This window comes from Mobula birostris, chromosome 7, assembly GCF_030028105.1.
Source record: "Mobula birostris isolate sMobBir1 chromosome 7, sMobBir1.hap1, whole genome shotgun sequence".
Taxonomy (NCBI): Eukaryota; Metazoa; Chordata; class Chondrichthyes; order Myliobatiformes; family Myliobatidae; genus Mobula; species Mobula birostris.
Genome location: NC_092376.1, coordinates 43,266,909 through 43,280,435, shown reverse-complemented (window position 1 = coordinate 43,280,435; position 13,527 = coordinate 43,266,909). Strand labels below are relative to the sequence as shown.

Here is a 13,527-nt window from a genome sequence, read left to right as displayed (position 1 = left end):
GATTTAATTATCTAGAAGGTATTTGCCCTTTTACACAATTGCCACCTAAAACCATATCTAAACTTCACCCACGTGAACACATGTAGATGAACTGCACAATGCTATATCAGTGCTCCAATTCAGGAGTAGCTAAAATTCTCAGGCAGATATCTTTTCTCTTCCAGATGTAAAAAGATTAGTTCTGGATTGACACAATTTTCTGCTTTGTTTTCAAAGAAGAGCCATTCTATATGGAACAAAGTTAGCCAGCTGAAGAATAACCTGACTGCTGTTCAAACTAAAAAAAAATACTGGCTCCAAAATTTATGTACAGATGTTGGATCGTAATGGCTATTTTAAGTACACCATTACTGGATAACAGGACAACTCTAGTTGAAATAGCAATGGCAACTTTAACGCTAGATGTATAAAGAGTAAAGGGCACCTTGTGGACTGATATTTATGATACTAGCTTAGGTTCAGCTAAAAAGGTCCATGTAAAACTTATAATTTACACTTGTCTTTTAAAAAGATAAGCATGTCACTATTTAATAAGATGTACTTCATCTAGAAATATTTGCCAACAGAAACAAACTTAATATATTATCAGACAATTGACAACATTGAAATTTTTAGCATTGCTTTTCATGATATTATGGGGATTGCTAAACTTACTGTATAAACAATGTTCCCAAGAACTAAGTAGTCCATAGCATATCCACTCATAAAAATTGTATCTGGAAAAAAAGGGATAGAAATATGACTACATTTATATACAGAAATTACTTTGTGGATTCTGCAATGATTGCTCTGTATATCACCACCATTTAAAAAATATTCATAATCATGTGTGGAACCATCTACTGTATATTCCTGAACTTAAAATATTGGAATTATTTCATATTACAATTTAAGCAATGCATACCTTACTTGGAAAAATGATACCTTAGAAGCTTCATGATTCTCCCAAACAGATTATTTTAGTACTGCAGTGTTGCAAATTGGGCCATTCAATGAGGAGCTTCAGGAGAAATAGTGGAAATTCAGCAGGTGCCTGGTCTTAAAATTTCAGTCATGAGGTTGCTTCTCAGGTACATTGCTGGAACTTTTGGAGAGGTTTTTGTTCTTTTGTATAAATGAGGGAATTTTGTTTAGTTCGGTCCAATTGAGATATTTTTCTCTTGCTGGGAATAATAATAATGACAGCAGCTCCTTCTTTAATACCTTAGTCTGGAACAAGTAGGATTCCGTAGGTATTGTGCAGAAGAACAAAATGTATAACGCACATTTGAAGGATTTATAGTTTAACCTTTTGATTACATGGGAAAAAGGAACTGATCTCTGATCTGCTTCACAGTGATATCAAAGGCCAGTCATTTGAACCAAGTAGCATCAGGCATAAGAACATAAAAAAATAGAAGCAGGGCTAGATTACTTGATCTCTTACACCCATAAGACAAAGGAGCAGAAGTAGGCCATTCGGCCCATCGAGTCTGCTCCGCCATTTTATCATGAGCTGATCCATTTTATCCTATTTAGTCCCACTGCCCTGCCTGCTCACCATAACCTTTGATGCCCTGGCTACTCAGATACCTATCAATCTCTGCCTTAAATGCACCCAATGACTTGACCTCCACTGCCGCCCGTGGCAACAAATTCCATAGATTCACCACCCTCTGACTAAAAAAATTTTTTCGCATTTCTGTTCTGAAAGGGCGCCCTTCAATCCTGAAGTCATGCCCTCTCGTACTAGACTCCCCCATCACGGGAAACAACTTTGCCACATCCACTCTGTCCATGCCTTTTAACATTCGAAATGTTTCTATGAGGTCTCCCCTCATTCTTCTAAACTCCAAGGAATACAGTCCAAGAGCGGACAAACGTTCCTCATATGTTAACCCTCTCATTCCCGGAATCATTCTAGTGAATCTTCTCTGTACCCTCTCCAACGTCAGCACATCCTTTCTTAAATAAGGAGACCAAAACTGCCCACAGTGCTCCGAGTGAGGTCTCACCAGCGCCTTATAGAGCCTCAACATCACATCCCTGCTCCTATACTCTATTCCTCTAGAAATGAATGCCAACATTGCATTCGCCTTCTTCACTACCGACTCAACCTGGAGGTTAACTTTAAGGGAATCCTGTACGAGGACTCCCAAGTCCCGTTGCATCTCAGAACCTTGAATTCTTTCCCAATTTAAATAATAGTCTGCCATTTATTTTTTCTGCCAAAGTGCATAACCATGCACTTTCCAACATTGTACTTCATTTGCCACTTCTCTGCCCATTCTTCCAATCTATCCAAGTCTCTCTGCAGACTCTCCGTTTCCTCAGCACTACCGGCCCCTCCACCTATCTTCGTATCGTCAGCAAACTTAGCCACAAAGCCATCTATTCCATAATCCAAATCATTGATGTACAATGTAAAAAGAAGCGGCCCCAACACTGATCCCTGCGGAACACCACTGGTAACCGGCAGCCAACCAGAATAGGATCCCTTTATTCCCACTCTCTGTCTCCTGCCAATCAGCCAACGCTCTATCCACGTATGTAACTTTCCTGTAATTCCATGGGCTCTTATCTTGTTAAGTAGCCTCATGTGTGGCACCTTGTCAAAGGCCTTCTGAAAATCCAAATATACAACATCCACTGCATCTCCCTTGTCTAGCCTACTGGTAATTTCCTCAAAAAATTGTAATAGGTTTGTCAGGCAGGATTTTCCTTTAAGGAATCCATGCTGAGTTCTGCCTATCTTGTCATATGCCTCCAGGTACTCTGTAACCTCATCCTTGACAATCGACTCCAACAACTTCCCAACCACCGACGTCAAGCTAACAGGTCTATAATTTCCTTTTTGCTTCCTTGCCCCCTTCTTAAATAGCGGAGTGACATTTGCAATCTTCCAGTCTTCCGGAACCATGCCAAAATCTATGGACTTTTGAAAGATCATCGCTAATGCCTCCGCAATCTCCACAGCTACTTCCTTCCGAACACGAGGGTGCATTCCATCTGGTCCAGGAGATTTATCGACCTTTAGCCTATTCAGCTTCCTGAGTACTTTCTCTGTCGTAATTGTGACTGCGCGCACTTCTCTTCCCTGCCACCCTTGAGTGTCCGGTATCCTGCTGTCTTCCTCAGTAAAGACTGATGCAAAATACTTGTTCAGTTCCTCTGCCATCTCCTCATCTCCCATTACAATTTCTCCAGCATCATTTTCTATCGGTCCTATATCTACTCTCACCTGTCTTTTACTCTTTATATACTTGAAAAAGCTTTTAGTATCCTCTTTGATATTATTTGCTAGTTTCCTTTCATAGTTAATCTTTTCTCTCTTAATGACCTTCTTGGTTTCCTTTTGTAAGGTTTTAAAGACTTCCCAATCCTCTGTCTTCCCACTAATTTTTGCTTCCTTGTATGCCCTCTCCTTAGCTTTCACTGTGGCTTTGACTTCTCTTGTCAGCCACGGTTGCATCCTTTTTCCACTCGAAAACTTCTTTTCTGGAATATACCTGTCTTGCACATTCCCATTGTACTATTCAGTAAGGTCATGGCAGATGTTGCTTTCATCATCCTGCACTGACCAAGGAATCTCATTTTGATCAAAACCTTCTCACACCTAACCTATTTCGCTGAGAAAGTTGCAAGTTACCTTACTTTATGTTTTAGTTTAGAGATAAATGGTAATGGGCTCTTCTGGCCCAACAAGCCCATGCTGCCCAGTTACACCCATGTGACCAATTAGTATGCTAACCCCTACACCTTTGGAACATGGGAGGAAACTGGAGCATCCAGAAGTAATGCATGTGCTTATGGGGGAACGTACAAACCTGACAGTCAGTGGCGGAACCGAACTTGGGTTGCTGGCGCTGTAATAGGATTACGCTAACTGCTACACTACCATGCTGCCCCAATGACTCGCTGCTTGCCCTCAAACATCACTGCTGCTACCACAAGGTAACACAAGTAATATTAGCCACAAGAATGGCACCTGTAGTTCAGATGGTAACACTCCAGACATTTGAGCACAGAAATAAAGACCAACTCTCCAGAGGAACTGCTCCACAATCAGTGGTATCAATATTTGGTAAGCTGTTAAGTTGAGAGTCTGACTGCTCTCCCATGTGTACTAATAAGACCATAACACTATTTCTAAGAAGAGAATGAGTGTTCAGGCAAATATTTATCTATCATTCAACATGAGTGAAAACAGGATATTTTCACACAGCTGTTTGTGGGATCTGTGTTTCCTGTACTATAATAGCAATTTAACTTCAAAATGTTTTTAATTAAGACCCAAAAAGGATGTGAAAGACTCCAAGAAAAATAAACATTTTATAATTTCCTATTGGATTACTCTAAAGGTTTAATGTTATTTTTATTGAAGGACACAATAGCCCAAATTAATACTCTGTTTATGCAAGTGGCTGGGTGAGAATTCCTCAAATTTCTCTTTTTGCAGAGGGTCAGAAACATCCAGAAGTGAGACCCAGAGGAAGAATCTGCAGGGGAGGGGTGGTAGTGAAGAATGAGACTTTGTTGGGTATTCAAGATCCAAAGCAACAACCATAATATTAAAAAAATTGATTCTTTTGAGCACCTCTATGTCCACTAAACATCAGCGTATAACTTTTGAAGGTGTTTCTTCTGTTGAAGATGAAGAAAATGGGATACATCTAAAAACCTAATTTACTAATAATGATTTTCCATCAGAACCCACAGAAATACTGATCAGTTCTAATCACGCATACTGAAATACTTAGGTAAGTTCAAGGTTCCAAAGGTGAACAGTAATGGGAAGAATAATTTAACACAAGAAGGAACTTAGTTGGAGCGTAAGTGTCTCCACAAGCAGTTGCTAGCAAAATGTTTCCTGATATATTGAATACTTAGAAGCACCAAGGACTTCAGTAGTCATCGAAGGCAGAACTAGCAAGTTTGAACATATGACTTCAGCTTGGGAGACGTTTACACAATGACATTAGATTAAAAGGAACAGGAGCCATTCATCCAGCATCTTGAACTTGATTTATTATTCAAAAAGATCACGGCTGATCATCTACAAATTACACCAGATCTCTAGTTCCCTTGCTACCTTTGGAATTCAAAACTAATGAATTATTATTATGATAATTTTAAGATCCATTTATTAATTAGGATTTGTAAGTGCTGACAAAGACAGCTTTATTGCCCATTCCTTATTTCCACTGAAAAAATGGAGGTGAGCCCACCCAGCTGTTAGTAGGGAGTTCCAACATTTAGACCTAGTGAAGGAATACTGATATATTTCTACATCAGGATAATGTGTGACTTAGAGAGCAGCCTGTTTCCATGACGTGTGGATCTTGGTGATGGATATGATGGGTTTGTGAGATGCTGTAGGAATAGCTAGGTGACTAATTGAGCTGCATTTGTAGATGGTATACACTGCAGCCATGGAAGGAACATAACACTGGGGCGGATGGCCTGAACAGTCTCAACTTTCTATTACTGGAGTTACACTCATCAGCTGGGTACAGATTATTTCATGACTGCACTAATATACCCTTAGAGACGGTGGAGAGATTTTATAATGTCAGGAGGGGAGTTATTTTCCACAAGTTTGACCTGTTCTTGGGGCAATAACATTTATGTGGCTGATTCACATGAGTTTCTGGTCAATGGGGAATCTTGGACTGCTCAATAATTCACACACATAAACCTCTTGGGCAGAGAACTAGAAGATTGTGATTCATTTTGGTGGAAATTTCTTCTCATCTTAGTCATAAATGGGCTGTCATGAAATTCAGAAATCTGAAAGGTATCAAGGCTTGAGATTCTCTGTTAATATTTCTAGCTTATAATACTGGAGTTCTACTCCTGAGTCAAACAATTCTTTAAAAAGCAGAGGTGGGCATTTTCTACAGCAAAGGGATTTCCTCAACATCACCATGCTGATCTACCCTAGGGAGTATTTCCAACAGCTTCTCCTTGACGACTATTGTCTTCTTCCCTACTCCACTAATCAAAGCAAATCCAGCAGTTAGATAGTGTTCAGGGTTATTGACTGGTTAATTCTAGGTTCATAGTTCCTTTGCATACTCGAACCATCCTGATCCTATCACAATGATTTCATCCACACCAATTTATTATTTCCATGATAAATTCTGCCCACATCAAATCTGTAGCATATATATATATAGTGATCTTTGTTCTCTGCATAGCCAAGTTTATAGTATTTGGATTACAAGAAGTTTAACAGTAATTAGAGAACAGGAGTGCTGAGAGCTGAGTGTACATGGAAAATTTTGGCTAAGGCATAGGAGACAGTTAGGTAGATTATATTTATGAAATTCAGGAATAGAATATTTTATATACTAATAAAATTTGTGGGTTGCATGCTTCCTTCTTCTCTCATTGAAGACAGGTAGACAACTAAAAAGTGCCTCCTGCATTCCAACTTCCTTTTTAAAAAATCGCTGATATAATAGTGGAGCATTTTCCTCCAATACGAAAATCTGCAGGTTTTATTTCTGCAGCACTGTCATGTCATTTACTAGCTGCAAGTATAATAGGATCCAAAATGTCAAATTACAGCTGAAATTTACATACACACAGTGGGAAGGCTATAGTCCTTATGAATTCCAAACTAACCAGGGGAATGCAGCAAAATAACATTTCTTTATTAACCACTCTAAGTTATTGCTTGATTTGTAATTTTTTGAGCAGTTTGGCATTTTTAAAAAAATCTCAGAACTTGGAAATAGAATATATTTTCTTCCTTCTTGCATCTAGTTTTGCACAAGATACCTCGAGCTCAAGTACTGCATAGGTTAGTCACAGTTAAAGCTGTTTCTACTATCCCCCAATGGCATGCCTTAACCTTAGTCTAAGATGCCAATACTTACTGTTCCTGTGTGACAGTTCCATTTCCCACATTAGCTATTCTTACAAACATATAAAAATGATACAGCCAATTCTGTGCAGACTGTTCACATCCACTGGGAGCTGAGACAGTCTAACTTACACCATTCTTTCAAGAAGACTTTCATCGTTTCAGGCTGGCTTGAATTTAAACCTATGTCTCAGAAGATAAATAGGAGATCTCCATCCCTCTGTATCAGCCCATCCCCTTTGAGTTATTTTCTTAATTGAAGGTGTTGACAATCAGGAGTATTTATGTAATTAGTGTACAGTGAAGCTTGTATCAAGTTAATGTTCTATAACATACTTTCACATAGCAACTTTAATAGCAACTTATTTCCAGCAGCAAAAACATAAAGTAAAAAATTTCAACCAAAAACTAAAATCTCCATTTCAAAAATACTATGCAACTTAAGAGTTCGTTTTTCTCATGCAAACTTTAAATGATACTCTGTTTAACTAACGCACTATATGTAAACGACATATTTTTATGACAGTATTTGCAACAGTTCCTAAAATCAATAATAATAGATTGACTACCTTGTTCAAGTGTTTTTAGTGGAATCCAGAAGAGAATGATGGAATGGATCAAAGCATTTATGCAGTGACCCCAGAAAACCTGTGGGGAAAACAAATTTCCAGTCAGCACTTAGTCTATTTACTCGTTTGCTTCCAGACACCCACACACAAAACATAAATCTACTCAACTTGTCTACAACTACTGTCTCAGCTAGTAGAAACATTTCAAAATATTCCAACATTACCAAGATCTAGCTGGCTGTGGCTAAATGCATCTCGAGAGAATGAACTTGAGTCAACATTAATTTTAATCTCAGTGTATTTCGCCATATCTTTACAAATAAGAATAATGAAAAGCTTCTATACCAAGAAAATGCAATCCACCTTTAAGTGAGTCACAAATATGCATGAGCAGTAGTATTATTGTTTAACATTATTGTTTTAAATTCACAATGTAATTATCTATTGGATGAGACTTGGCTCAAAATTTCCACTGGATCCCAGTAACTAAAATGTATGAAATGTTTTTTCAATGTATCTAATGTTAACTTAACCATAAAAACAAAACTGTAGTATTGCAGTGACTGAACAATGCTTTGGTAGGGCCACAGTTGCAGTACTACGCAGACATTCTAGCCTGGAGGCTGTGTATGAGGATTGATTTCTGCAATGATGGGACAACCTACAAGAAAAGATTGAGCAGATTTGGCCTTGCACTCAGGTTTAGAAGAAGCAGAGGTGATCTCAGTGAAACACACAAGATTAAGAATGGCTTGACTAAGTAGATTCTGTGAGAGTGCTTCCCCAGTGAGGGATACCAGAATTAGAAGAGACAGATCATCGGGTTTAGAGGTCACTTGTTGAGATGAAGAGGAAGTTCTTCTCCGAACGGACGTGCATCTTTGGAATACATATAGAGTAGACTTAAAGAGTTGGACATTTGGGCCACAGGGAATTTAAAGTTATGCACACTGGCAAAGATGCAGAGACGACAAGCAGAAACAGAAACAGGTTTATTATCACTGACATCTGTCACGAAAATTGTTGTTTTGTGGCAGCAGCACACTGCAAGACGCAAGAAAAATAAGTTACAATAATAAATAAATAAACAGGGCAAAAGAAGAATAGCAAGGTAGTGTTCATGAAACATTAAAAAATCAGACGGCAGCAGAGAAGAAGCTGTTCCGAAAACGTTGAGTGTGGGTCTTCAGGTTCCTCTGCCTGTGAGATAAAAGAGATCAGGAAGGCTAATGTCATGTTCGCCTTTATTACAAGAGCATACATGTACGTGTTTTATCACAATTAAGTAGAACTTGGTTACACTCCCGGCATTAGGAGGATATACTTACAATAGACACAGATTTGTCTATCTGTGACATAGATGACATAGGTGGTGCATTTGGCATAAAAGGGAAGACTGAACTGGAGTTCAGAAGAATGAGAAGGTATCTTATCAAAACTTAAAATATTCTCAAAAAGTCTAATAGTCTGGTTTCAGAGAGAACATTTTTTCAGAATGGAAGTGTAGAACCCTGAGTCAGATTCTTAGAATTAGGAATGAAATAGGGAGATACAACTTCACACTGATTTTGGTGAATTTTTAGAGTTCTCTATTTTGGAGGATATTCGGGCACTGAGTTAATTCAAAACAAAGATATTAATTTTTTTTGGATATGAAGGAAAATGGCACTGAGATAGATTAGCCTTGATCTTGATGAACAACAGAGAAGTCTCAAATAGACAAAAAGCCTTCTCTTCTTGCTGTTTCTTATATAGTGCAAGAGATATATAATCCATTAACTTTGTTTTTTTTTGTTCCATCCAAACAAATGAACTAGCTACCATCAAGAAATGCATGTACTCCTTCATGTGGCCATGCTGATTTTGCAGATCACTATAAATATCTCCACAAGTATAGTTATTAAAATAATCATCTTGTGGTAGCGGAGGAAAATCCTCCAGGAGAACCACAACCTTGTCATGGTTTGGAGGCTTGCGTGTCTGAATGACCCGGAGTGCTAGTGTACTGTGCAAAAGTCTTGGCCACATATATATAGCTAGGGTGCCTAAGACATTTGCACAGTACTGAAGCAATTTTATGCATTGCACTGTACTGCTTCTGCAAAAAAAACACGTGAGTAATGGCATACCTGATTCTGATATTGTAAACTGAGAGTGGGAAGAAGACAGGAAGAGGAGATGGTTTGGAAAAGAGGACGGGAGAAGAGAGGGAGCAGGAAGCACCATAAGGCATTTTGTAATGATCAATAAACCAACTGTTTGGAATTAAATGACCTTGCCTGGTGTCTCAGTGCGGTGCGTGTCTGCACCCACACCACAACCCGCCCCAGTACTCTTTCTCAGCCATCTGTCCCACACCCCTCCCAGAACACTCCAACTTTTCCATTCCCGACATCTTTTGCTCCCACTAGATTTACAAACTTGCTCTCTGCTCCACATTGACAAATACAGTACTAGGCACCCTAACTATATATATGAGCCTGAGACTCTCGCACAGTACTGAATGCTGGCTGGAGTCAGGGCCATAATCTTGTAGGGTCACATATTCCACCTAGGTCAAAGGGTAGAGGTCAGGTTAAGTGCGGTCCACTGGTCTGCCATGTTTGGGGGTTCAGCTCAGGGCTAACAAACCTGACCGGTCGAACAAACTGTTATGGAAATAGCAATGAAGAATCCTTCTACATCTGTGGGCAACAGTAACCAGAGGTCCATGAGCTGGTCTTCATTGGAGGATTGGAGGTGGAGAGGATTAGGAACATTAAAATCCTTGTTTTTTAAAAAATTTCGGAGGACCTGTCCTGGGCCCAGCTTGCAAGTGCAATTATGAAGAAAGCACGGCAGTACCCCTACTTCCTAAGGAATTTGCGAAGATTCGGCATGATATCTAAAACTTTGACAAGCTTCTATAGATGTGTAGTAGAGACTACATCGACTGGCTGCATCATTGTCTGGTATGGAAACAACAATGCCATTGAATGGAAAATCCTTCAAAAAGTTGTGGATATGACCTGTCCATCATGGGTAAAGCCCTTCCCACCATTGTGCACATCTACATGAAGTGTTGTTGCAGGAAAACGGCATCCATCATTGGAGACCTCACCATCCAGGACATGCAGGCTTCTCATTGTTACCGTCAAGAAGAAAGTACAGGAGCCTCAGGACTCAAACAACCAGGTTCAGGAACAGTTATTGCCCCTCAACCATCAGGCTCTTGAACCAAAGGGAATAACTTCACTCAATGTCACTTGCTGTTTCATTCTGAGCAAGACTCAGAATCATGAGGTTCAATATTCCTGCCCTGGACACTCGACACCATTAAAATGGCAACTAATGCAAACATCTTGCACTCATGGCAAATTTATATAGTGGTATCATAGTTTACATTCTTTCTTAAACACATGGATTGTATTTCAACCCAACATAAGATGAAAAAGTATTTTGAAAAGCATTTTTGTACACAGTAGTTTCAAAATTAATTGACTAAAGTACTGGGAAGGCCAGTAACTAGGACTGCCATTGATAACTTTGATCATGGTCTGTGGTTATCTGGGCATGAATCCAATTTGGGATCACTGTTATTGTAGGGTTAACTTCAATCGTGAGCCATGGTTGCTGAAGGAATGTTGGTTTCTAGACATTTGCATTATCCATCATTTAGTCCTACTACCACTTTATTGGGTTTCATTCTAGGAACTGGTAGAATACATTTTTAAAACCTTTCAGAAACCCAGAAGCAGTGATGCAGATTTTAGATCCTTATTAGGATGGAATGTGTAAACCTTTCCAATATTGGAGTTACCATGGTTACTGCTGGCATTCTCCCCTGCATGTTTTGTTGATGAATACCATCACTTCCCTCCGTTCAGCTAATTCTGCCACTTTCCCTCACTTCAACAGTGAAGTATTATTTCCAGCTTAATTATAGAGAACGACAACAGATGTGCCTGTCTATTATACAGTTCTTTTTTAGTCAGTGTCTTCAGAGACTCTGCTTAGAATGACCAAACTGTTCTCTTTGAAATATTGGACAAACATAATTTTAACTACCAAACTATAATCCTTCAAATTTACACGTTATTTCTCATCTACTTATGGTGCTGATTTGTGCTGTACTACGCCCATACGAATTCTGATAACTCTCAGTACCTCATCAAAAACATCATGGATGTTGATAAATTATATTTGTGTGGTGGAAGTTGGTAGTATGCTTGAAATGATAATCTACCTAAAGACTACATCAGCGAATACCTGCACAGCAATCAGGAGTAGGAATATTATTTCTTCTTCATCCTTGGGGGGGGGGGGGAGTTGAAACAGTTGCTTTGTATTAAAGTTGACCAAAAATTCTATTCTATATGATCTAGTTATATGATTTATATCACATATTACATTTGGTTTCCAGACAATGAGCAATTTAGGTAATCACCTGTCCTAATGCCATTGTAGCTTCGGCTTTTGCATAACCTGGGCAGAAATCTTTTAGCTAGCCCTACAAGTGAACTGATCTGATTCAGGAGAAATTCAGCATACAAGTAGGTATGCTAATGTGGAAAGAAGGATGGAATGAGAAAGATTCAGTAATGAAGGCAAAGGTCTTCCGGTCAAAGGTGAGTGAGGGAAGGAAATGACACCTCAGTACTGAGGTGGGAGGAAAACACCTGACTTAACTGAAAGGGAGGGAAATTACTGATATTCATCTCAGTAAGTGCAATAAAGTATGCCAGCATAGATGATAAGCGGATAAGACTTCCAACCTTTGATCAAAAGGGAGAAGGAAGGCTCAAGGAGTGTCAAATAGAACTAAAAAAAAGATTACTTCTGATTGTGGGGCACGGAAGTTATGTATCACCCTCATCAAGGTTAGAGCAGATTATTTTAGAACATGAGGTGGTATCTTCATGAACTAGAACTGTAGAGGACATAAAGTGAGTCTGTGTGAGCTGGGAGTGGTAGTTAAAAATAAGACCATAAGACACAGGAGCAGAATTAGGCCATTTGCCTATTGAATCTGCTCCGCCATTTGATCAAGGCTGATCCATTTCCCTCTCAACCCCATTCTCCCTATAATCTTTCATGCCCTGACTTATCAAGAATCCTCCGCCTTAAATACACCCAATGACCTTGCCTCCATAACCCCCTGTGGAAACGAATTCTACAGATTCAGTACCCTCTGGCAAAAGAAATTCCTTCTCATCTCCATTCTAAATACATCCCTCTATTCTGAGGCTATACCCTTTGGTCCTAGACTCCCCCACAGTAGGAAACATCCTCTCTACTTCCACTCCATCTAGGCCTTTCAATATTCAATAGGTTTCTATGAGATGAGATCCCCCCTCGTTCATCCAAATTCCAGCGAATACAGGTCCAGAGCCATCAAATACCTCTCATATGATAAGCCTTTCATTCCCTCCAATGTCAGCACAAATTGGTCCAAAACTGCTCACAATACTCCAACTGAGTCCTCACCAGGGCCTTATAAAGCCTCAGCATTACATTCCTGTCCTCTCAAAAAGATTGCTAACACTGCATTTGCCCTCCTCACTGCAGACTCAATCTTTAGGGAATCCTGCATGAGGACCTCCAAGTCCCTTTGCACCTCGGATTTTTGAAATTTTCTACCTGTTTAAAAATGTAGTCTAAACTTTTATTCCTTCTACCAAAGTGCATGACCATACATTACCAATACTATATTCAATCACCACTTCTTTGCCCATTCTCTTAATCTAAGTCCTTCTGCAGCCTCCCTGCTTCCTCAACATGACCTGCCCCTCCATCTATCTTCGTATCATCTGCAAACTTGGCCGCAAAACTATTAATTCATTGATGTACAACGTAAAAAGAAGCGGTCCTAACACTGACCCCTGTAGAACACCACTAGTCACCGGCAGCCAAACAGAAAGGCTCCCTTTATTCCCACTCTTTGCCTCCTTCCAATCAGCCACTGCTTTATCCATGCTAGAATCTTTCCTGTAATACCAAGGGCTCTTATCTTGCTAAGCAGCCTTGTACGGCACCTTGTCAAAGGCCTTCTGAAAATCCAAATACACATCATCTACCAATGCCCCTTTGTCTATCCTGCTTGTTATTTCCTCAAAGAATTCCAACAGA

At 39.4% G+C, this 13,527-nt stretch overlaps 1 protein-coding gene across 6 annotated transcripts in view; it reads right to left on the bottom strand.

Moving 5' to 3' along the window:
• atp8a2 (ATPase phospholipid transporting 8A2) overlaps positions 1-13,527 on the bottom strand; it is a 510,439-nt gene that overhangs the window by 68,680 nt on the left and 428,232 nt on the right. For all 6 annotated transcript variants that reach the window (XR_011886570.1, XM_072263012.1, XM_072263011.1 and 3 more), the window contains 2 exons: positions 7,420-7,498; positions 655-716 (listed from right to left, as the gene is read on the bottom strand). Coding sequence is in view for 5 of the 6 variants with exons in the window: in XM_072263012.1 (XP_072119113.1) it covers positions 655-716; positions 7,420-7,498 (141 nt within the window). In the remaining variant the exon portion in view is untranslated. The remainder of the gene's footprint in view (positions 1-654; positions 717-7,419; positions 7,499-13,527) is intronic.